Source organism: Protopterus annectens, chromosome 1.part0 (genome assembly GCF_019279795.1).
Source record: "Protopterus annectens isolate FY-2018-M chromosome 1.part0, PAN1.0, whole genome shotgun sequence".
Taxonomy (NCBI): domain Eukaryota; kingdom Metazoa; phylum Chordata; order Ceratodontiformes; family Protopteridae; genus Protopterus; species Protopterus annectens.
Window position 1 is genome coordinate 461,780,497 of NC_056725.1, and position 23,889 is coordinate 461,804,385.

A 23,889-nucleotide genomic window follows, 5' to 3' on the forward strand; every position below is an offset into this window, starting at 1 on the left:
CCATTTTAACATCCCTAGTAGCTTACTGACATTATTTATGCTAACCAAATGGAATCAAAGTGGGGTATTACTTGCTGCAATGGCATCCATGGTTGTTTTGGAAGTGTTTTTGGTACATTGCTGTGTGACTCTGGAGGGAAAATATCTAGAGAATTTATTTGCTGTGTCTGTGTGTGACATCAGGTCCAAAGGGCTCTCATTAATGTTGTCTGTCTTTCCAAGCTTGTGGAGTTCACAGAAATCCTTAGGGTTATTTAAATTGTTAACCTAAAGGTTGTTACAGTAGGCTTGTTTAACACTGAACATTTCTTATGTGTATTTGGTGTTGATTTCTTATTTGTTTCTATTTATGCAAAGTTGTTTCATTGTTACAGTTGTATGCACCATCCAAATTCTTATTTTTCCTTTCACATGTTGGTGTGATGTTTTATTCATCCAGTGAATTGTTATTCACTTTAACATGTTGAACAGGAACATGTTTACAACAAAGGTTCAGCAGTAGCATGTTGAAAATGGCTAAAGCTTCATTCACAGTACTGGTCTTTATTTTATTTATACTTTTGTTTAGGTCTGTTATCCAAAGTAGAGCACTGATCCACATGTACCTTTTTAGGACCTGCCCAGTGGTATGCAGTAAGACCAAATAATTTAGCTGTGCAGCAAACCAAAATGTTTACGTAAAAGTTGAAGCATTAGTCAGAAAATGATATGATCTGGAAGCAACAGCATAGTTACAATGACAGAAATATGAACTTAAATATAAGTTATTATAATAAAATTCTTATCCAAACACGCCCAAGGTGAGGTAGACACAAGTAAAACAAAGTAAAAAACAAACCCAAAGCTTTTAATATAGATAAGTGAGCGCTTTCGCAATTTTGGCTAATAGTTTACATTGTCCCTCCTAATCCTTCACAGAATTGGTGATTTCAGGGGAAAGGCTGATAGATTACATTTAATAAATAATGAAATAATTAGAGACTTATTTTACCTTAGAAGATGCATGCCAGGCTCTCATGTTAATAGTACTAATATTTTAAAAACTGTCCCTTGTTATTTTTGGATTTGTCCCTGATTCTTGAGGGAAGAGGTTGTGAGCTATGGTTGGTCCATTAATTTTTTAGTCAGCCAGGCAGTAACATCCAGCATTACAGTTTTCTGCTACTTCCTGTTCAGAAAATGCATGTTGTTGTAAAACCTGTTGTTCCATTAACTTTTTAAATGAATTAGAATAATAATTAAAAAATGTATTTTTTGCTCCCCCAACACACACGCACACACACACACACACACACACACACACACACACATTATTTTTGTCTTTGTCTCTGACTGTGAAGAAAGTAAGGTTGGTACTAAGAATGGCCCTGACTGTTTTTGGTTTTGTCTGTCATAAAATCTGTGGCCTTTTGATAAGTCTCAGAGGGTTGCAGTAGCTAAATAATGACAGATAGTTGAGATTCTGCCTTCCTATTCTGCAAAACATAAATGTTATTTAAACCCGGATGTTATTTTATCAACTCTCTTGGTATGTAAGAACAATTTTTATAATCTGTCCCTGAATTTTGGTCTATTTATCCTCAAATCTATTTTTAGTTTTGTGATAAATTCTTAATCTAAGAATTTTTAAAAAATATTTTATAAGAATTAGAAATGAGGGATTGTCACAGACACAATGTTTACAATTGCTGGGACTGACTGTGGAGGAAAATGACTAACTGCTGTATTGATCTTTATTTTTGCTTTGCAGGATTAACTTGATTTGTGTGATGTAACTTAGAATACTTTATGGAACAAACAATGAAATTCATTACACGGCCATCATTTGTTTATCACAGTCATACATCTGAAGTACACACACACAATGGCTTTTATTGTTGGATGGGGTAGGAACTATCTATGGATAAAGTGGTTTATCCTGTTGTCATTTGTTCAGTTTAAGCAGTCACTGATCTGGCTTTGCTAGACTAGTGTGCATTTGTCTGAAGATAAAATGCTTTATTATTGTGACTGCTATTTATTTAGCTGAGGTGTACACAATAAAGTTGATATAACTGATGGGAATGGAGGCCAACTGTTAATACAAGTGACTAACCCCTGCTGTTGTTTAATAATGCTAAACAGTAGTTCATCTTGCATGGCAGGAATAATGTCAAATGATGTATTTACTAAAATTCATGTAAAAGTAGCATTGCTATGGTTTATGCATATACTTGTGTGAGGGTGCAGTGTATTACATGCAGAAAGATGGATGTAATTTCTGCCACTTTCTGCCACAAGTATTAGCCTTGCACATATGTGTGGCTATCTTTGTGGTCTGGCAGGAGCAAGAAGTGTGTAAAAGTGCCAAATCATTGGCACACTGATGCAAAGAGCAGCACTGCCATCTTACAATGTAGAGATCTGATTTGTTCATTTCTTTGTTGTAGTTTTTTTTTCTGTGTTTGAGTCTGCATAGCCTCTATATACTTTTGTGGGTTTATCCATGTGAATTTGTTTTAAAAGTGTTCAGATTTGTAAAGTAATACTTACTTTTTCTTTTGTCTTGGTTGGCTCTGCCCCACTCCGTTCGCCCTCACTAACGCACGGGCTCTCTCCACTCCCCTGCCCTGCCCCCTATTCCCTCCCACCCCCACTACCTCTTCATTTATAGTAATCACAGCCACACCCACAGCTCACCCTCACATCACATCCACCAATCACAGCTCCTCAAGTCATATCACATTATACCACACCAACTTGCTCCACACAAAATATTCCCAATCACTCTCATTCCCACTAGGCATTTTTTACATCACCCACACTACTTCCTCATCCACATATAGTGCAACCTTATAATTCCTATTTAGACCCCCCACCTAGAAACAACTTAAACTTTATAACCATGACTATCACACAACTAAGTCTAGTCTGTCTTCTCATAATTCTTTACAACACCACAAGTTATCACTCTAGCAATATCCCTAAACTTAGTAGCACAACACTGCATTATGCACTCTCGTATACAGACACCACGCATTATAATAATATCTGCCCACAGTTATTCAAGAACTACATAACGGACCAATTCAGGACTAAACATATATGCTCTCATTCCTACTCCAAAAAAACACAATACTTTCTCACACTCCTCACCAAACTCCAACATCTGTATAACCATTTTAACTCCAGGCTCACCATAAGTGGGGATATCCACCCCAACCCAGATCCAAATCCATCCTGTCCAACTCAAACTGCTCCAACACAAATGTCAGAACATAACGCCCCCACTTTCTTCATCCCTGGGCAAATCAACAATAGCAGCAAAACCAACCATCTTTTAATGCTAAATATTAATATTAGAAGTATCAAAAATAAAATACCTGAAATCCAGGCCACAATAGCACACTACTCCTCAGACATAGTTGCTTTAACAGAAACCTGGCTAAATAAAAACATAGCTAACTCAGAAGTTCTCCCTACCGGCTACAATATCATTCGACAAGACAGACCACTTCGTAAAGGGGGTGGAACTGCCTTACTGTACAAGTCAAACTTAACTGTCCATCAATTACCAAACTCCTACCCCTCCCCCAAAAATTGGGACATACTTATCTCACAACTTCAACTTCACCCTAAGAAGGTCATCACCACAATTGTGATCTATATTCCACCTGGTAATACACCTGCTAGCCTTGAAGACTTCTTATCCCGGTGTTCTTCCACATACTCACAAGAAACCCTTATTCTGGGGGACTTCAACCTAGATTGGTTCACCTGTATAATCAGAACCACCAAGTAATCTAATAAATCTCCATGGCTACCAGCAGCTAGTCCAAATTCCAACTAGATGTGATAAAAAATCTAAAAGGGAATCCATCCTTGACTGAAAAATCCCACATTGTACCCTCACACAGGCAGTCTCCCAGACACCTTAAGTGACCACAGCATAATATACTTTATACGTAGTAGAACAAGCATATGCAAAACCACTAACTATATATCCACTAGAAATGCAAATAAATTCTCTCCTGAGGTCCTCAACACTTTATTCTGTAACTGTGACTGGACCCCCCTAAAAACCCTCTCACTTGACCAGGCTGTAGCACATTTCAACAAAACATTTCTACAACACCTAGACACTGTCGCTCCATTGTGCAAAATCAAGGTTAGAACCTCTACAAACCCCTGGCTCAGTAAAGAAGCCAAACAAATCCTCAAGTCCAGAGACACTGCCTGGCTTTACTATCAAAAAAACAAAGAAACACAAAGCCTAGTTAAGTACCAAGAACTGCGCAACCATGCAAAAAAATGCATTAGGCTGGACAAAAAATCCTACTACACAACATTACAAACTAAATACCAACACAACCCACAAAAAGTTTGGAAAAATGTAAACCAGCTACTAAACTCCACCCAAAAGGCTACCCCCAAACCAACCTCCCCTGACATTAAAGTTTCCATCGAAACACAATTCAACTCCCACTTTGTGAACTCAGTTCTATCCTTAGTATCACAGAACAGTTCCTTCCTCACTATCCCCCCCAACACAAATAACACTAATACAAGCTTTACCCTCAAAACAGTTTCCACCACTTCAATCAAAAGCATGCTCTCCAAACTAAAAACCTCATCAACAGCAGCCGACCTACTCCCCAGCTATTTCTTGAAACTCACAGCAGATGCTATTGCTATCCCAGTCTCCACTCTCATAAACAGATCAATTGTTGAAAACTATGTGCCTAAACTCTGGAAAATATCCTATGTTACACCCATGCATAAAGGCGGGACCTCCACTGAACTTAATAATTACAAACCCATTGCTTTACTCTCCCCCCTGGCCAAAATCCTAGAAAAATGCATCCATACCCAGATGCTAAACTATCTCCTAGACAGCAACATCCTGTCACCTACTCAGCATGGTTTCAGACCTGCCCATAGTGCCACTACAGCCCTCCTCTGCTTCACAGACACAGTAGACCATCTCAAAAATGAAGGCCTACAAGTGTCAACTCTTTTTTTGGATATGTCCAAAGCATTTGACACAGTCTCACACCAAATCCTGCTAAACAAACTAAACCAATATCATCTATCAAATTCCACTCTTACCTGGTTCCAAAGCTACTTAACTGACAGGTACCAAGCTGTGAAATGGGAAAATTCTCTCTCTCCTCAGCTGCCCATAACTATAAGAGTCCCACAGGGTTCTATCTTAGGACCACTACTATTCACAGTCTTCACAAATGACCTCCATACCTCCACACAGCATGCATCTATAATTCAGTATGCAGATGACACTACCTTAATCTGTGCTGCACAAAACATTCCCATCCTCCTGCAAACAACTCAACTAGCATTCTCTGACGTTGAAAACTACCTTACCAAAGCCCAACTTATCCTCAATCCAAAGAAAACTCACCTTATGATTATAACCAGTTCTAACAAAAACACTAACAGTCAATTCACTATCTACTCCATTAATGCTACTCCAATTGCTCCAGTGGCACAGGCTAAGCTATTGGGAATAACCATAGACTCCCACCTAAAATTTGATAGTCATCTCAACTTAACTATTAAAAAAGTACATGCCAAACTGGGGTCGCTCTACCGTAGCAAAGCATTTCTTACCAACAACACAAGATCAGCCATTGCTCGCTCCCAACTTCTATCCATCCTACTCTATGCATCTCCCATTCTGACTAATCTCAACAAAACTGAACTAAGCAAAATGGAAGCCTGCTATAACAGAATTGCCCGCTTTGCTGCAAATTGCTCATATAGAACTCATCACTGTACTGCTTTGAGACAGCTCCACTGGCTTGAACTGCCCAACATCCTAACCTACAATCAGCTCTGCCTCTGTCATTCTATCTGTTACCTCCCCAATAAGTGTCCTGCCCTCAAAAACCTAGTACAACATCACTCAGTCAAAAGGCCTCTTAGATCATCAAGCAAACTACTACTAGAAGTCACCAACAGCTACAATAGCTTTGGAGATGCACTATATAGTAGTTCAGTGGCTAGAAAATGGAACTCTGTCCCTACAAGCATTCAAAACACATCATCTAAAGCCTCCTTTAAAGACCTCATCAGGCAACATCTCAAGGAAAGTTGGCAGTGCCATGATTGCTCCCCAGGCTAGTAAAAGCGGATAACACATACATACAAAATCTAGAGCACTTGATAATAGTTTTCAATTTTACTCACAAACACTGGCTAATCTACAATGTATGTACTGTACCTGTGTACTATGTATGTATTCTACCAATGTTCCAAATTTCAGCTGTACATCACAAATCTATTAATTACCTTTATTTTTTAAATTAATATTTTTTTGTTTGTTCTCTCCACTTTAACTGTTTATGTGCCACATACCACTGTAAAACATGTCTCCTGTAATTTGTGTGTATACTGATCATGTCTAAATAACTAAATGTGTCTGTAGTGTCTGTAATTTTTCTTTGTGGAGCTTTTCTCCCCGGGCCTCTGCTGAAAAAGGGCCTTTTCGGCTCAGTCAGTCACCCCCGGTTAACAAATGTAAAATAAAAAATAAAAAATAAATTGTTTTTTCCAGCAACCCAAAGAATGTGCATGTGTGCATATCTATGTGCATCCTGTGATAAACCTGGCTTGTCAGAGCCAATATCAGTATGTGTGTACTTGTGTGAAAAATCAGTACAGCTTGTGTGATAATCTTGACTTTTAAGGGTAGAGTTTATGAGTGTGTGTGTGTTTGTGTGTGTGTGTGTGTGTGTGTGTGTGTGTGTGTGTGTGTGTGTGTGTGTGTGTGTGTGCGCGCGCGCATGTGTTTATGTAAAAAAAATATTACTTACTTTTATCTGTGTATGCACACAATGTTGCAGAGCACATACATAACTCTCTTCTGGGTAGAAGTAAAAAAGTTAAGAAGTCATTATCTTTTAAAATAAAGCATAAAAGGCATCACAGACTCACAGTGCTTCTGGTACACTGATGGAAGGCTGTAAAAGTGGATTTTAACATAGGCTTAATAACTGAACCTCGTTTAATGAAAACTTAGCCCTGTTCAGAGGGTTGCATAGAAGGTCAATATATCTTGTGAGAGAGGGGCTGTGGACAGTGTTGTCATTACACCTTGACTGTTCCTTACATTCTAATCTCAGAGGTGTTCACTGAATGTTGTTATAGCTTGTGTGAGTTCTCTGGACGGTGTAGTCACTTATTTTATTAACTTTCCTGACAAACCTCAGTGATGTGCGTAGAAGGTTACTATAGCTTGTCTAATGGTAGTGAGTTGCTTTGGACCAGCAAGTTTAAACTGCATTACTATGCTTGTCATTTTTTACACTTTCTTGCCAATCAGACATTAGATACATATGCAGGTGATTATTTTGAAGAATTGACATAAGGAGACATGCTGTTATGTCTGACTGCAACAGGTTGAAATATGTTACTGTACCCTTTTGTCTTTCAGTCATACCTCTCAGCTGTACAGATTTTTGCAGAATGTCCAGATTTTTGCCTCATATTTTTGGTTTATTCCTCATAAAAACTGTTTCTTTTTGACAGGTCACTGATATAATCTAAGGATTAAAGTCACTAAATAATTGGCATGTATTTGAGTTTCAAACTTCATATCCTTCAGAAAATGCATACTAACACAAATCCTGTTATTTTATCAACTTTCTAAGTTTAAAACAGCAATATTTAAAATCTGTCCTTATTTTGGGCCTTTTGGGCCCAAAGAGTTCCCTGAGCTTAGGAGGTAAGAAAGATTAAAAAACAGAAATAACCATCAAAATATGTACAATCAACCAGCGGGGTTTCAAGGGGCCAAGCCGAAAAACAAATATTGGAGAACTTGAACAATGGCAATGGAGATGTACTTGGCCCCTGTTTAACATTTGAACTACAAACCCCTGGTGCACATTATAACAAACAGCAAAGTATTCATAATAATGTGATTGTTAACAATACGAAAGGTGATTTTAAGGTGTATAACTTTTCAGATATGTATGTAGATCAACATGTTGCTGATATATTAGCCAAAGGTGCAACGTTTGTACCAACATGTCCCTTTGATTTTACCAACACCATTATTGATTTAAAAATATTCCTAAGGAAGCTGAATTTTAGTTTATTATATCAAGATAATATAGTTAACAGAACAACTAAATACAGTATTAGTAGAATATACAACCCTCCCTTGCATCCCAGATTAATCACATATGAAAAGATGTGTGAAACTGAGTTGAAGTGTTTGAACCAAGTTAGTAAGAGGCAAAATTACACATCAAACTTGAATGATGCAGAACAAAATATTGTGAAAACACTGAGGAGGGAGAATGTAAGAATTATGAAACCTGATGAAGGTGGAGGGGTAGTTATCATGAGTCAACACATATATGATACTAAACTTAACATATTGAAAACAGACACTTATACTGAAGTTTCACTTAATGAGTTAAATGGAGCTTACAGAAAAATTTATGAACAAATCAATGATATCTTCCTGGAAAAACAAATTGATATAGACTTATATAATTACTTGAACATAACAACTCCCAGAATACTGTTTTTTTTTTGGAATCCCTAAAATCCACAAATGCATCCTAGACCCTCCCATGTGCCCAATAGTAGATGGTAGGGATTCTATTACCTTGGCTTGTGCCAAATACATAGATTATGAGTTTAAGAACATACTAAAAAAGAACCACACATATGTAAAGAGTCATGGTCATTTTTACAGTACATGAACAGCGTCCAGTTTGACCAAGCTGACTTTTTAGTAACAATAGGTGTTTGTGACCTATATACAGTAATTCCACAAACTATTGGTTTAGAATGGGTCAATGAGATGCTCATTCACCATCAGGTTAATCATGAGACAAACAATCTTATTATAGAATTGTTGGAACTGGTGTTGAGCAATAATTTTGTTACATTTAACAAGAAATACTATCTACAGAAGAAAGGCATAGCCATGGGGTCACCATGTGGGGGGCATATGCCAATATGGTTATGGCATATTGGGAGAAAAAATTTGTATTTAACTCCAAGTATAACACATTTCTGAAGTCTTACTACAGATTCCAGGATGATATTAGTATCATATGGACTGGAACACAAGATTTACTGAATTAATTTTTCACATATATTAATGGGACTACTGATTTTGTACAGTTCATTTGGGATGTTAATGTGGAGTATATGAATTACCTGGATGTCCATTTATAAAAGGACAGAGTCAACGAAATGTACAAAGCTGTGATTTATAGGAAGGACACCTGTTCTAATTGCTTCTTGCATTATAGTAGTTCCCACCCAGAGCACCAGAAAAGATCTGTTGTCAAAGGGCAACTGGTTAGGGCAGCATGGATGGTAACAACACATCATGAGTTTTTGGACGAATGTGTCACGTTGCATGATATGTTTATCACCAGGGAATACCCTAGTACCTTGGTAGATGCATTAATTCAGGAAGTAGTTGTGAAAAGGTTGAATGGGCATTTTAAGCCCATCTTTGATCAAGCTAACACTAGCTGTAACTTTTTAAGTCCAAGACACTGTGACACACACTTTGCACAACAGGAACAACATAATGTAGTACAGATAGAGTCTGTCTTTTCTAAAGTGTTGGTGATTACCTTTTCTCAGGATCATAAGGCAAGTAGGATGTATTTATGAAAAACTGGCCCATTTTAACAGAAGACCCCCACATTAGAACCCACATGAATGTGAAACCCAAAATTGTGTATCGAAAAGGAAAGAGTTTTAAAGAGATATTCAAACCAGTTATGTACAGACCCATCCAAACAAATTTGGGTATGTCAAGATGTGGGGCATGTCATTGGTGTCACAAAATTAACATTGCAGATAGTTTTTATTTAAGAAATATCAAATATTTTGTAAAGAGTAAATACACTTGTAATTCAAAAGTAGTGGTCTATTTAGCGGTCTGTAATTCACTTCCAGTATTTTATATTGGAAAAAATGAGCGGCGTCTCGCTCAAAGAATATATGAACACGAATATGCCATAAAGAGAATCAACTTAAACAATGCTTTAGCAAAGCATGTCAGTGAGTTTACTAGCCATCAATTTTCCTTTATGGCTATAGACCATGTGAACATTGTGGAAAAGGAACCATGGGGGGCATATCTAGAACTTAAAGAACTAAAATGGCAAATCAGAGTTCAAGCTGATAAATAGTCAGGAATTAATGAATGCATGTCCATAGCACTGGTATTAAAACTAAAAGCACTACAAAGAAAGAAAATCAGTTAATGACATGCATTTTTTAAGTTGTTATTTTTGCATGCTATTACAATTGTTCCTTCATTAGTAACCATTTACATTGTCCTTGTCTAATATTTATGAATTATATTGTTAGATATAATATAAATATATAGTTTCTTAAATGTAGAATTTTTTATGACATTTTAAACATTTTTAAATTTTAAATATAGGTATTTTATATATATATATATATATATATATATATATATATATATATATATATATATATACATTTTGTGACAATTTTAAGTTATTTGTGAGCAAATCCACATATTAGGTTGATATGAAATGGTTAGAAAACTCAATGTGATTATTTATGTTTTGGTTTGATATTCACTACATATATGTTAAGTTATGTTAATTTATTATAATGAGAGTCCAATGGAAAACAAAGTGGCAATATAAAAGGAAGTGATGTAACACATTTTAAATGTCTGAGGAAGTCTAACAGAGATTTAAATGAAAGTGCTAACACACTGTTTATTTTACCATTAAAGTATAAATTGTTTTGTACCATCCAAGTTCGTGATTTGTAGCTGAGGAGACGTGGTGCATTGGCTTTTTTGTTTTTATTTATTTTGGGCCTTTGTCCACCCATTATGCCAGGCTTTGTCCAGATTTCTTGTGCTAAGACTTTGAAAGGTATGCTTTCTGTTTTGACCCAGTATGATATCAGAATGGTACATAGAAGATGACTGCCTTTTGAAGTAGGGGTGAGGAGACATGTTGTACATATATATGTTTAGTAACAGCTACTTGAAATATATAACTGGTCATTTATGCCTTCATACCAATCTAGTCTATTTAGTCTAATAATAATGGGATACACAGAAGAATATTTTTGAGAGGGCAGGGAGGCAGGTGCCATTCCTCCATATAAGTTATGCAGCTTTACAATCATTTGTTGCCTTCTTGGAGAAGTTAAAGAGTAAAACAGCATTTCTTTCCTTAGTTAGGATTTTTGTTCATATCACTGTATCAAAAAAGTAGAAAAAAATTCTAAAATGCGCCTAAGGACATCTAGAAAAATGGCTTACTTCTGTTATTTTTTTCTACTGTTATTACGCTGCAGCCTGCCCCATCTGGACTATGTTGAAAGGATGCAAGAAAAAGCAAAGTTGGGGAGTAACACAGTTCTATGGAGTGCTATGTCTTGGCCAATGGAGTAAGACCATATACAGTTTCTTACCACATTGTGTAAAGATTTCTATGAATTGCCCAGGGATTTTGTTTGTTGTTCTATGGCATACCTGCCCCTGCTACAAGGTGTGCATTGCTTATGAATAGTACCCATAGAATGTTAGGCTGTGTGTCAGAAAAATAGACAGGTGCAGCTTAGTGTATGGTTGTGAATATATGCATGTGACAATGGCCATATCAACATTAGTCAATCATCATAAATTTGTCAGTAAATGCAGGACAGAATGAAGGTAAAATTAAATGATAGATGAATAGCATTGTTTGGTGCAAGGGACTATGGAGGTATTGACTGTCTTGTCTGTCTTTTGTCTGATTGCATAAAAGCCATAGAGCACCATAATAGGAAACTCTAAATGGTAACGGTGTCTAAGAGTTAAAACCTATTCACAAACTGTACCGAATCACGGTTATAGGAGCTTGAGAAGACCAGAACTGGGATGATGGGTAGAAGGAGATTAACATCAATTTTCTGGCAGAATTTGATAGAAAATTATTGGATAACAAATGTCAAGTTAGAAATGGAGGCAGATTTGAAAATGAAGAGCAGGAAGAGTTCATCTAGGCAAGAAGGTTTGTTTCTAAAAATGATTAGCACAAATCAGGCATATTTTTATCAACCAGAGGAGATGATGTGGATAGCAATTAATAAACAGCTGAAGGACATTATCTGGGAGGGGAAGATGGCAAGAGTCAAGTGGGATAAGCTTCCAGTAGAACAGGGAAGATTGAGTAACAGCAGAATCCAGTAATTCAAAATGGAAAGGGATGATGTTGAAACATGGGGGGGGGGGTTCAAGAAACAAGGAGAGACTGGGATTTTGGATGCAGTCCTTTAATGAGAACAGCAATAATCATACAGAATATTATACCCATAAAGTAGCAGAAAGTATTCTAAGAACTGAGCCAACACAGAAATGTGCCGATAGGGATGACTGCCATTAGGGATACAGACAAAAAGCAAGAGGGGGCTGGAATTTATTGGAGAAAACTGGCAAAGGAACCAAGGTACTGGGAGCAAATAATTAGAGAGGGAAAAGTAAAACAATGGGAAGGGCCAAGAATTTATTTGGACTGCATGTTAGTGATTGCCTTTGCTATCAAGGATTGATATCACTGTATAAAGAAATAGGGCTGGGGTCCTAAATAAAAGACCAGCACTGGTAGAGTTTTTAGTAGAATCTAGAACAGAAGCTGCCATTAAAAAGGAATAATTATTAGACCATATAAAATATTGCATGATAACTGTAAGAATCGATTAGAGGAGGTTAGAAAGGATTGTGAAGAGAGATTGGATAAGCAGTTCACATATATGTATGTCTCCCAAATATGCAACAAAATCTAGAAGATTTAGGATTTTTGCTTAGAAATGTTTACATAGATATTTTTATACCCCAAGTAGAGTCCAAAGAATTTTTCCTTAGGTAGACAGAAAATGTTGGAGGTGTGACAGGGAAGAAAGAGGTATTGGGAACATATTTTCTGTGGAATAATAGGAAACTCTAAATGGTAACGGACTTTAAGGATTCCCTGCGGGATGCACTGTCGGAGATGCTGGGTGGGTGGATTACTAGAAAATGGAAATAAAAATCTAAACCAACTATATTAGAAGTAGTGAATATAGTAACACAGATAAAACAACTGGAATTGAATTCTTTAGAAAAGGGTAGGAGCAAACTAAATAAGAATAAATGGGAATTGTGGGAACAATACATACAGGGAAGGAATAAGGTTTAAAACAAGGCAGGACTTAAATTAGCTATGTAATGCTTGACTGAATATAATTGGGTAGATTGTAAGTGATGTATAATATTTGCAACTAGGAGTATGTCACTAAGGTTTGTGATGTAAAATGCTTGCAACTAGGACTGTGTCAGTGTGGTTTGTTTTCATTTATATAAATCGATGATTGCTTATGTCGTAAGTGATGGTTTAATAAAAATGTTTTTTGTTCAAAAAAAGGGGGAAGTAATTGAATAATTTATGTAATGTTGCTTAGGTTATATGATATATAGCAATATCTGTGAAGTATAATGTTTGTTAATGTTAATTTGTTAACCCAGTTTGATTACTTTTGTATAAATGTAAATTTGTCTATGTCACAAATGATAATTCAGTAAAGGTGTTTAAAAAAAGAAGAAAATTCACTGTATACTACAGTTTAAAAAAATGAAAAAAGAAATGTAAGTTTTCTGCAATGTTGTTATGGAAATGTTGAGAAAACAGCATTTACGCTCCTTAAATGAAGTCAAGCTTATCAAGTCTATACCACATGAAAAAATAATATCTGAACGCCAACAGACTTTGAAATTGACCAACACACACACACACACACACACACACACACACACACACACACAAAGTAGAATAAACAACACAGAGCACTTAACAAAGTAGAATAAGCATATAAACCAGCATCTTTTGCTGGTGGGCTATGCCTTCCCTGTCCCTCTCACACTCTTACTTACATATGCTAACTGAAGCTGCCTGGTCAGTACCCCACCACAGAAAAATCAGTAAACTCCAACAAATGTGTTATTTGGGGTCCCATTCAGATGACCGGATCAACAGAAAGTCAAAGGTCATATGATGGGGACCATATGATCAACTTTCAGAAATGTTGAAGGTCATATGATGGGGACCATATGATCAACTTCCAGAAATGTCAAAGCTTTTGAATGGAGATCGTGGTACAGTGGGGAATGGAGAATTTACTCTTTTCCCTATTGTAGTGTGATCTCGGAGTTGGTATATATAACATGCAGGGGTGTGGGGGGCACCAGAGGGGCTTGCCCCCTTGTAAAAACATAGATTTTTGTTTTCTGTGGTTCGACTTTTCAGAAAATCAATCATATGGTCTCGACCAAATGAAGTTCGACTTTCTGTTGAGTTGATCTTCTGACTGGGATTCATTATGTGGTAATACCATTATTTGATACACAGCTCCACAGTTCGATACAGAGGTGCTTCACTGTGCAAAATGTTCAGTCTCATGGCTTTTGTCCTGATGAATTAATTTAAATTATCATCACGGATTAATATGCTCCTTAAAACAGGTCCACAGCAAGTGAGTTATATACAAGAGCATTTACATTTGTACAGAAGAAGTAAAATAAGAAGGGAAGCAGAGAAATGATAGTATTTGTTTTTAATACAGTCTAAAGGATACTAGTTGAAATATTGCAATTAAAAATTGTTTAATCTGGCTGTGAGACCACCGCTGGATGAAAAGACAGAAGAAACGTGAAGATGAATAACGTGAGTGAGAGTGTTTAAAAATTTCAGGTAAGGGCAGGGGGTAAGAAGTTCTGATCATGGATTTAGAAAAGGCTTTTTATCATTTATATCAGGAACATACAATAAAGACTATTAAATAACTAATGGTTTTGTGAAGAGAGTGGTGGCAACACATTTCATCTCCTATCTCAGTGGTAAATGAATACTTGGGACTCCAGTACCGATGACAATGAGGATCACTCAGGTTTATCACCCATGTTCAGTCTCTAGTGCTCTTTGTACAGAAATAATTATGTTTTTTTCTTTCTTGTATTTAGTCTATTGTACTCTGCTGCTAAAACAGGGAACTATGCTTGTTAGTGAAAATACAGAGTGGTTGAAAAAGGGTATTTGTGAATGATTAAGGGGTAGTTATAAAAAGGATTTTATCCAGGACTGTCAAAGTATCTGGGAAAGGCTTTTAAAAAAATCAGGGAATGAGAAATGAAAAGCGAGAAAGATTTGGACAGGACAGGTTTGTTTATAAATGATTACCAGGCTAATGACCCCAGGGGGCATGTTTAACCTAGCAATGGTTTCCAAATATATCTGACAAGTTTTGATACCCTGGATTATTTTAAGGGGTATATGTAGGCTAGGACATCAGTGGTCAGGCATTTACAGGCTACATGTGTCTAACAGAGATATAACAATGTCTATGGTGTTTGTGAACAATTGTTTTAGAACAGATTTAGGAGGGTATGACAAGAACACATGACAGGTAATGGCAGTCACCTGTGATAGGCACTCATAAAGAAGCAAGAATCGATAAAAAGATATGCTGACGTATGGAACTTGTGTTAATGAAAGGTACATCTGATGCATTCAGTGAAACAAATTCTGAAGCACAAGGAAGAAAATAAATATTTAGCAGATTTAGCAGAGTGTTCTCAGGCTGTGGAAGGTGCCTTAGAAACATTTTTGTACTCAGGTTAGTATTTTCTTACTCAAGTTAGCTTGTTTCTGGAAATGACTGACTGACATTTTGAATGTCTCAGGTTTAAGACATATCACAAAAGAGATGAAATATACAGCAAGTACAGTACTAGGACAGTAGAGGTTTAGATGATCAGTTGGATAAGGTGATGTTTGCAGTAGCATAGCTAGGGCAACTCCCCCGGGTGCAAAGTGTTAGGGGGCACGATCAGCCATCTGATCCTCATCCCAATTCCCAATCCTCTTTAGTGCAACACCAACCTTTTAAAAGTGTTTTGTGTGCTGTCTGAACTGTAGCAACTGCCTGCTACATTGTTTAAAAGTTTAAAAGTGAAAGAAGTGTTGCTTCTTTTGTAACTAAAACCTCTTCAGCATTGCACATCATTCAAAGTATAAAATAAAAAGACAGGAAGGAGGGAAAGGAACAGTGTGCAGAAACAGGAATTGAAACCTGTGCCAGTAGAAGAAGCAGATTGTTTTGTTTTGTTTTGCTCTTAACGTAGAGCTGAGGGGCTGGGATGCCAGTTGTGGTGATGGCACAGAATGCTGGTTGAGCCAGCTACACTTCAGGACACTAGCATCTTAATATTGTATTTTGGTGGGAAGATGTGGTGAGCTTCTCCAACAGTATGAAGGAAGAATACAGGAAACTTATGAAAGATCCTGTTAGGTGACCGAGGCATTAGATTATTGCTATTACACGGGTGTAACTTTTACTTTTTCATTTTATTACATGTAAAGATTTTAATTCAGTTTTAGTATTCATTTATTTTGAGGGAGAGGCTTTTTCTTTTAGTTGTTTATTTTTGCTATTATTTTATATGGTGCATTTGAAATATTGTTTCCATAAAACATATACACTGAAAGCCCAATTATTCTTCTAAGTGCCATGGGATGTTTGGCATCCATCTTATGAACTACCAGTTCAAGCAGATGTGACATCTGTCTAATGTCTCATCTGATGAATGGCATCTCAGGTGTGCAGCACCTGCATACTGCACTGCAATATCAGTACTGGAATATGAATCCAAATATGTGATATAGTGGAAAGAACCCAAAATATTCCAGTATTCCCTGCCTCAAAGGTGAATGTGTTATTTGTTACACCACTGACACTGATAAGCTGACAGTGTGTCTTGTAATAACACCATAAAGCACAATGTAAACTTTTTTCTGATCCAGAAATTTTTTACCTGATATGGTTATCATTCAACCGCAAAACCTGCAGAGACTTCAAATTCAGGATACCACGTGGGATGGCCTGGAGATGGTTGTTGTCCAGCAGGAGTTCTGCCAAAGACTTGTAAAGGCCTAGAAAGGACACACCATGTATGCCATCACTGCGTAGTTTGTTGTGGGATAGATGCAAGAATTCAAGACCTGGTTTCATGTGGGCAAAGACGTAGCCTGGTATCCTCTCAATCTGATTATGGTGCAGAGTCAGCTGTTTCAGGACCCTGGGTAGAAATGATGGTACATGAACTATCTGGTTATAGGCCAGGTCAAGAGACTCCAACTTCCTGAAGGACAAAAGAAAATCATGTTTAGCCAGATATAGTTTAACAAATGAAAAAAATTACACAGTTTCTATTAAGAACAAGATCTAACAGTACCAAAATCAGGCCTTCAGAGGTCAGTATATCATTATCAGTTTGCTTAACAAAATATTACATCATTATCGTATCTATTTGTTCATATTTAAAGCATTAGCCCAGTATGTAATGTTTGCACTTTTATTCAGATACATGAACAAGTCTGAGTGACAATACAAGCCCTAATATTTACAATGCAGATCTTGTCATTGTTGATTAAAAACAAGGCTGCCAATGAGCCTTAGACATACAAAACATTTACTTACATGACAATTATTAAATTCTAGGCTTTCTTTTTAGTGCAGTAACAGGGATCCCCTTGCAGCAGTAGTGATGCAACTTCAAAAACTATCTCCATTCACTGTGTGTGTGTGTGTGTGTGGGGGGGGGGGGGTACTTTCCATAAATGTTAACCATTCCTTCCTGGGGAGTGAAACAGTCACTTCAGGAGTGGCTTTTCGTGCAAATAAGGTATACTCCATTCACTTTTGCAATCAGTATGTAAATGAAGGGTAATAAGCACTATTCATCTATGCATATTTTGTTTTTAGTTCCCATTCCAAGCTCTTAGATTCATTTTCCGGTACTGACTCAGCAGTGTCGCATATAGGGTTGCTGCACTTCTCACTGGGTCGTTCTTTCAAAGAAACATTAAACTGATGCCCCATCTGCCGGAGTTAGTGGTAGCTCAGGTGAGTATAAAATATCCCATGGCACTTGTCGAGAAGAGGAATTTTTAACAGTGACCTGGCAAATTTGCCCTTGTTAGTTTGAATATCACCTTAATGCTCCCCTTGAAAAGGGAATGCTGTCCTAGTAGAACTAACCCAGTCAACAAAGCATAAATAACCAAATAAAAAAAATTCTACATCAAAGAAGTGGAAAAATGATAGCTACATGTGTACTTTCTAGGATGAGGGCTTCCTTCTTCTCCCTGTGAGACCTCTTTTATACCAGATTTGACTACTGGCTATTTGGGGACCAAAACAGTAGCCCTCCCTCAGAGGAAATGTGAGCAATCAAGTGACATTAGATCATTCATTGGAGTGTCTGCCACTGAAGTTGTGTTGTCTAATGGTTGTGTGCCTTAAAAAGTGAAAATAAAAAGAATAAAAGAGTCAGTGAAGTCTGTTATCCATTCTGCAACTAAAAGCCAGTTTATTCAACAATATTAAAATACAGAAGATTTTCTGCAATTTGAGACTATGACCTTGGAGATGTTAAATAACAAGGTGAAAATTAGTTTAGAACCCTGGACAGATTAAGGTCCACTTTCCCTAACCTCTGTTGTTTATATATCTTATGCTGAGTAATGCTGCAAAGCCACATATTAAATAGAAACCTGCAGTGACAGATTAAGTATACCCTGGGGATGGGGCTGTTTTCATTTTGTGGTCTCCCCCCAGCACCTATTCTTTTAAATTCACTATTCAAGTTGTTTTAAACATATTGATACATGCAGTTAATCTACTGCAAACTGCAACATTATTATTTCAGGAAACATCAGTCATCTACTGTTCATGTCCCTTTGAAGTAGCAGCAGTTTTATTACATTCCCCCTATGAGGTAGCAGTACATATTTATAGTCCAACATTCTGAAGTAAATACAGACGCACTATTGTCCAGCTTTCCCCACAGTAACAGTGGTCAAATTATGCCCTTCTGATTTTTTTAACCATTTCACCACTCAGCTCAATGCATGATACAGTAGAAAATACAATTAAATAATGTCTTATCTAGCAGCTCCCAAATGAGCGGAAATGTACCACACGGTTCACTCATAGGACCACCCCCCATCCTAAGTTCACTTCTAATTCATATTTAACTATACATACAGACATTGTACCATACTAGGCTCTACAGCTCCCTACAGCAACCTTGTACAGAACAACACAAAATAAACTGCTTGCTAAAATTATGTTATTTTTAATTGAAAAAAGAGTCCATGGTATCTGCAGGAAACTATTTATTGCCTATCAAAGCCATCATAACTGCCCTGGCTCCTGTTTATCAAACTCCTAACTACTCCTCACACATAAAGATAGTTGCTGCCAAATTCCTATTTAGGATGAAGTACTTTCTTACCCATGAAACTAACTCAATTATCCTTCACACATGACAGCGCTGTCTTATCAAATACTGTAAAACAGAACAGATACAACCTGAATAAATGTATTATAGTATAGGTAAGCTTCATCTAAGACAAAGTTATTATGGTTTACCATACACAAACACACAGACACACACACACACACACACACACACACACACACACACACACACACACACACACACACACACACACACACACACGAGCATGCATGGTGCACACACACATGCTTGTGCACACACAAAACTGCATACATGGAATCATGAAAAGTTCAAATTCACAAATGTTTTATGCAGGAAGCATGCTCCCTGTATCCACCATATACTTGTATGTGTGTTGTGTGTGTATGTGTGCGTGTGTTATGGAAAGTACTACGATGAGGTTATACTGCAGTGCAAAAAGTGAAAAAAAAAATATATATATATATATATATATATTATATATATATATATATATTTTTAATATACAAAACAAGTTTTTTTTTTCCTTTCTAAGTCGTGCTGTGTTGTAAAATTGAAAAGGGAAATTACCCTTCTGAAACAGAGTGCTCAAAACTATGTGATTTGAGTATTTGTACATCAGCAAGATATCTGAATAACTATATACCCTCACTTTTTTAATGAAAATCTGTAAATCTAAGAGGATTAGGCTAATTCCCAGGCCCATAACTATAGTGCAATTGAAAAGAATATCCAGACCACATAAAACATAATTCATTTATGCTGCAGTGAATGTGGGCAGTAACAAACAGCAACAGAGTTAATTAACATAGTGTTCGCTGTTGAACTAAAATTTCTCAAATCAGCAATTTATTAATGATTCCTGAAATTTCAGCATCAATTCATGCAAATTGATGATTAGTAGTGTCTTGTATTTATATCCTATTCTTGAGAACATTCAAGACCCTCTTAGTTCAATAATTCCAGTGGAGTATTTTTGAAGCGGTTTTATGTTTGACCTTCCCATCATCCCTATACTATATTGGCTACCTCTTACAGCACTGCATTTGCCCCTAGAAAAACAACCTTTCTCTTTTGTTTTGCAACCAGGCCCACTCCCCATAACTAGACAACAGAGCTAATAATACTCCAGAACTCAATGTGCTTGTCAGGTCACTCTTACCATTAGTCCAGAAACAGCTGTGGGGATCCATTCTGGAATGGTATATATGTAGCTTGCTTCAGATTCACAAAAACACAAACTGGAGCTTCAGTGTAATCCTTGCACTGTCTGCTGGCTATGAACCATCTACACTACAGTTTAAACAATTGAACTACTTCATCTGACAACTTCCTGATTTAAATTCCCATTTTCAGTGATTCAGTCTAAAATTATTTCAGTGGAATCTGTGTATAAATAGTGCACATAGCTGAAACTGCTTGTGCATGTGCATTATGCACTGCCTAGACCTTTACTTTTACATTACAGCATAGTGACTACATCACTGTCTGGAAATCAGTCACCCAAGTATAAGAAAAAACACTTGTAATGACATTTAAGTGTATTTTATTGTTTATAATGTCAGTGACTCGTATCCTTAGCACAAGGTAACTAATTGAGTTAACAATGCTGGATGTAACACCAACTTTTAATATATATATATATATATATATATATATATATATATATATATATATATATATAGTTAGACAACCGAGGCAGTGTACTGGCTTGCCAGACATGAACCACCACCCCCAATTCCATGAACCCTGGGCAGCCTCCCAAATCACACTTATTATAATCCGACAATGGAAACTTGCAGTTACTGAGCCTTAGCTGGTTACTGAAAGAATAACAACAAATGAAACCATTGTGGGCTTGTAGATAACAAGCTTCAACACATCTGAACACTGTGGTTATTAGTGTTTCAGTTCCATGGGCCACTCTCCTCAGTGTCTATGTATGTGTATATTTTTAAGATGGTGTGCAGTCATGTTTATTATTATTATTATTATTTTCATTTAATGTACTGTTTGTCAAATGACTTAATATTAGGAGTGCATGAAGTCTCCAGAATCTCACTCTGAGAACTTTGCAAGTTAAACCCTTAAAGGTCTTGGCATTTTGGTTGAGTTTAACAACCTTTTGAGACCTAGACTCTGCCTCATGAGGAGGTTGAACAATGATATCCTGTATCTCACTCAAGTATAGTACCAAACCTTGTTTCCAGGTCCTTCAGTTCAGCAGCCAATCACAAAGCTCTCTATATATAATCCTATCTCCCGCTTTGGTTTCACTAAACTAATATAAGTATTTCAACAATTTTTATTAGTGTTTTGCATGTACACAGTCCATTTGACTCATAAATACAGTTATTAAATAATATATTCAGTTGTTTCATCCAGCAATGTCAAATGTTATGTTAAAAATGATTTTAACTGTGTGACAGCTATTCTGCTATTTCTGGCATTACCAGATGTATAGAGTTTGTCTATGGTTCACATTTTCACTTGATTTTGAGTAATATGAACACATTCAGAGAGTGGTGTGGTTTGAAAGGTTTCACCTGCTGTCTAATCTTTTTTTCCACAGGCATGGTTTACATATCTGCAGACTTAAAAATTCTTTTGCAGGTTCATAGGTGTATACTAGACTAACGACCACTTATAAGCCTAGCTGTGCTACTCAGATGTGACCCACAAATTTGATTTATATTTAATTTATAAGTGGTGATTTACTGACTGCCTCTGCCCATCAGAGACATAGCAGCAAGACTGGGTGCATTTCTGATTACCCATCCATTGGTCCAAAATGCACTTAAAAGGGGATAGGGAGGAACTCTGCTTCACATGGATGGGGAGTCTGTTCCAGAGAATGGGAATTCTCTGAGAAACATATCTATCTCTCCAACATGTCCTATTTAAGTTGCAAGCAAAATTTAGGTCTTTTAATCTGGTAACTCTGATGTTTATTATGTATATTTCTTTCATTGCTTTTATCAAACCATCTGATTGCATCATAACTACATAATTTTCCCCACATTTTATTCCTAGAAAGGACAATTCATTCATTGAGAAATACACACCTCCAATTTTCACATCACCCAAACTCTAACTTTTATCTTTATTCAAGGGCATTCCCGTTTCCTTTAAACATCCATTCAGACAAACTCACATCTTCCATATTCATATTTTGTTCAAAGCAACTACCACTGTGCCTTCTGCATATGTCAAAACTACTATAATCACAACCTCTTTTTACATCACATTTGTAGCGTCTTTAATTTTATAAGCTACTTCACTCACTATCACATTCATTACTAATGCAAATAATATCCCACTCATGGGATATCCTTGTCTTAAATTACTATTCATGTATATTTCTTCACTCAGTCACCTGTTCACTAACAATTTCACTCTATTATTTTGATATGCTGACATACACACTTTCCTAACTCTGTTACCTATTCCATTCTTCTCCATAACATCTCACAAAGCATGTCCTACTATATCAAATGCCTTGCTAATATCACTTATCATATGTTTCACATCCTTCTGTTTACTTATAATAACAGCTACAATTTCTCTCACAAAGAGTAGCAATTCTTGACATCCATTGACTTTTATACCATATATAGTCCCTTCCATAATATCCTTCATCCAGAAGGGCAGAATCTACCCTCTCCTCTCACAAGAGTGCAGACCACACCTTCTTAATGTAAAATAACTGGCCCGAAGCCCAAGCGCTTAAACCAGAACAAATACACTTTTAGAATAACAAACACTAAGCCTTCAATCAGCAACTCCCAACTTAGAAGGATATAAGCTACCTGTCCTGCAACAACAGTGCAGACCACAAACCTTCTTAATGTAAAACAACTGGTCTGAAGCCCATGTGCTTCAACCAAAGGTTTAAAATAACAGTTACAATTTAATCATGCTACTAACAAGCAGTAATAAATGCAGCAGAATAGATGCAATGAAGTAGGAAGAAACACAAATACAGTAAAAGCAGATGAATAAAGTGCAATTTTTATATAACAATAGAAAATGAGCAAACTGATTTAAATAAATTACCCAATTAACCAGTAAAAATTTCAAAACTGAGCCCTGTTCCAGCAGTCTTCAATCAGACAAGTTCTAACTGCACACTCCTGCCACTAGGGTACAGGGGAACCTTCTCCAAAAAAGATGGTCTGGATTAGTGCTCAAGTTATACAAACAAGGCTAGATTCAGCATGCCTGAATCTAGTCTATGCTACAGCAAACAAGGCGCACCAATTTCAGAAAGAAACAGTTTAAATAAGCAGGTACAATAATCCTTTAACCAGAAATGCCCAGCTCAGAAGGGCAGAATCTAGCCTCTCCTCCCACAAGAGTGCAGACCACAATCTTCTCAATGTAAAATAACTGGCCTGAAGCCCAAGTGCTTTAACCAGAGCTAATACATTTTTAGAATAACAGACATTTTCAGTGCACTTAGTTAATAAAGTTGCTACTTGTCTCTCTTTCTGTAGTTCTGTCCTGTGTGTGGGGGAGGGGCATTTAAATGGTAACTGTGTTGCTACTTTACAAGAAAAAAT

At 36.7% G+C, this 23,889-nt stretch overlaps 1 protein-coding gene across 1 annotated transcript in view; it reads right to left on the reverse strand.

The window, feature by feature from the left end:
• The window catches only part of LOC122792885 (extracellular matrix protein 2-like), a 698,737-nt gene that overhangs the window by 140,850 nt on the left and 533,998 nt on the right, over positions 1-23,889 (reverse strand). The window contains exon 9 of the mRNA XM_044060447.1: positions 16,859-17,185. Coding sequence (XP_043916382.1) covers positions 16,859-17,185 — 327 coding nt within the window. The remainder of the gene's footprint in view (positions 1-16,858; positions 17,186-23,889) is intronic.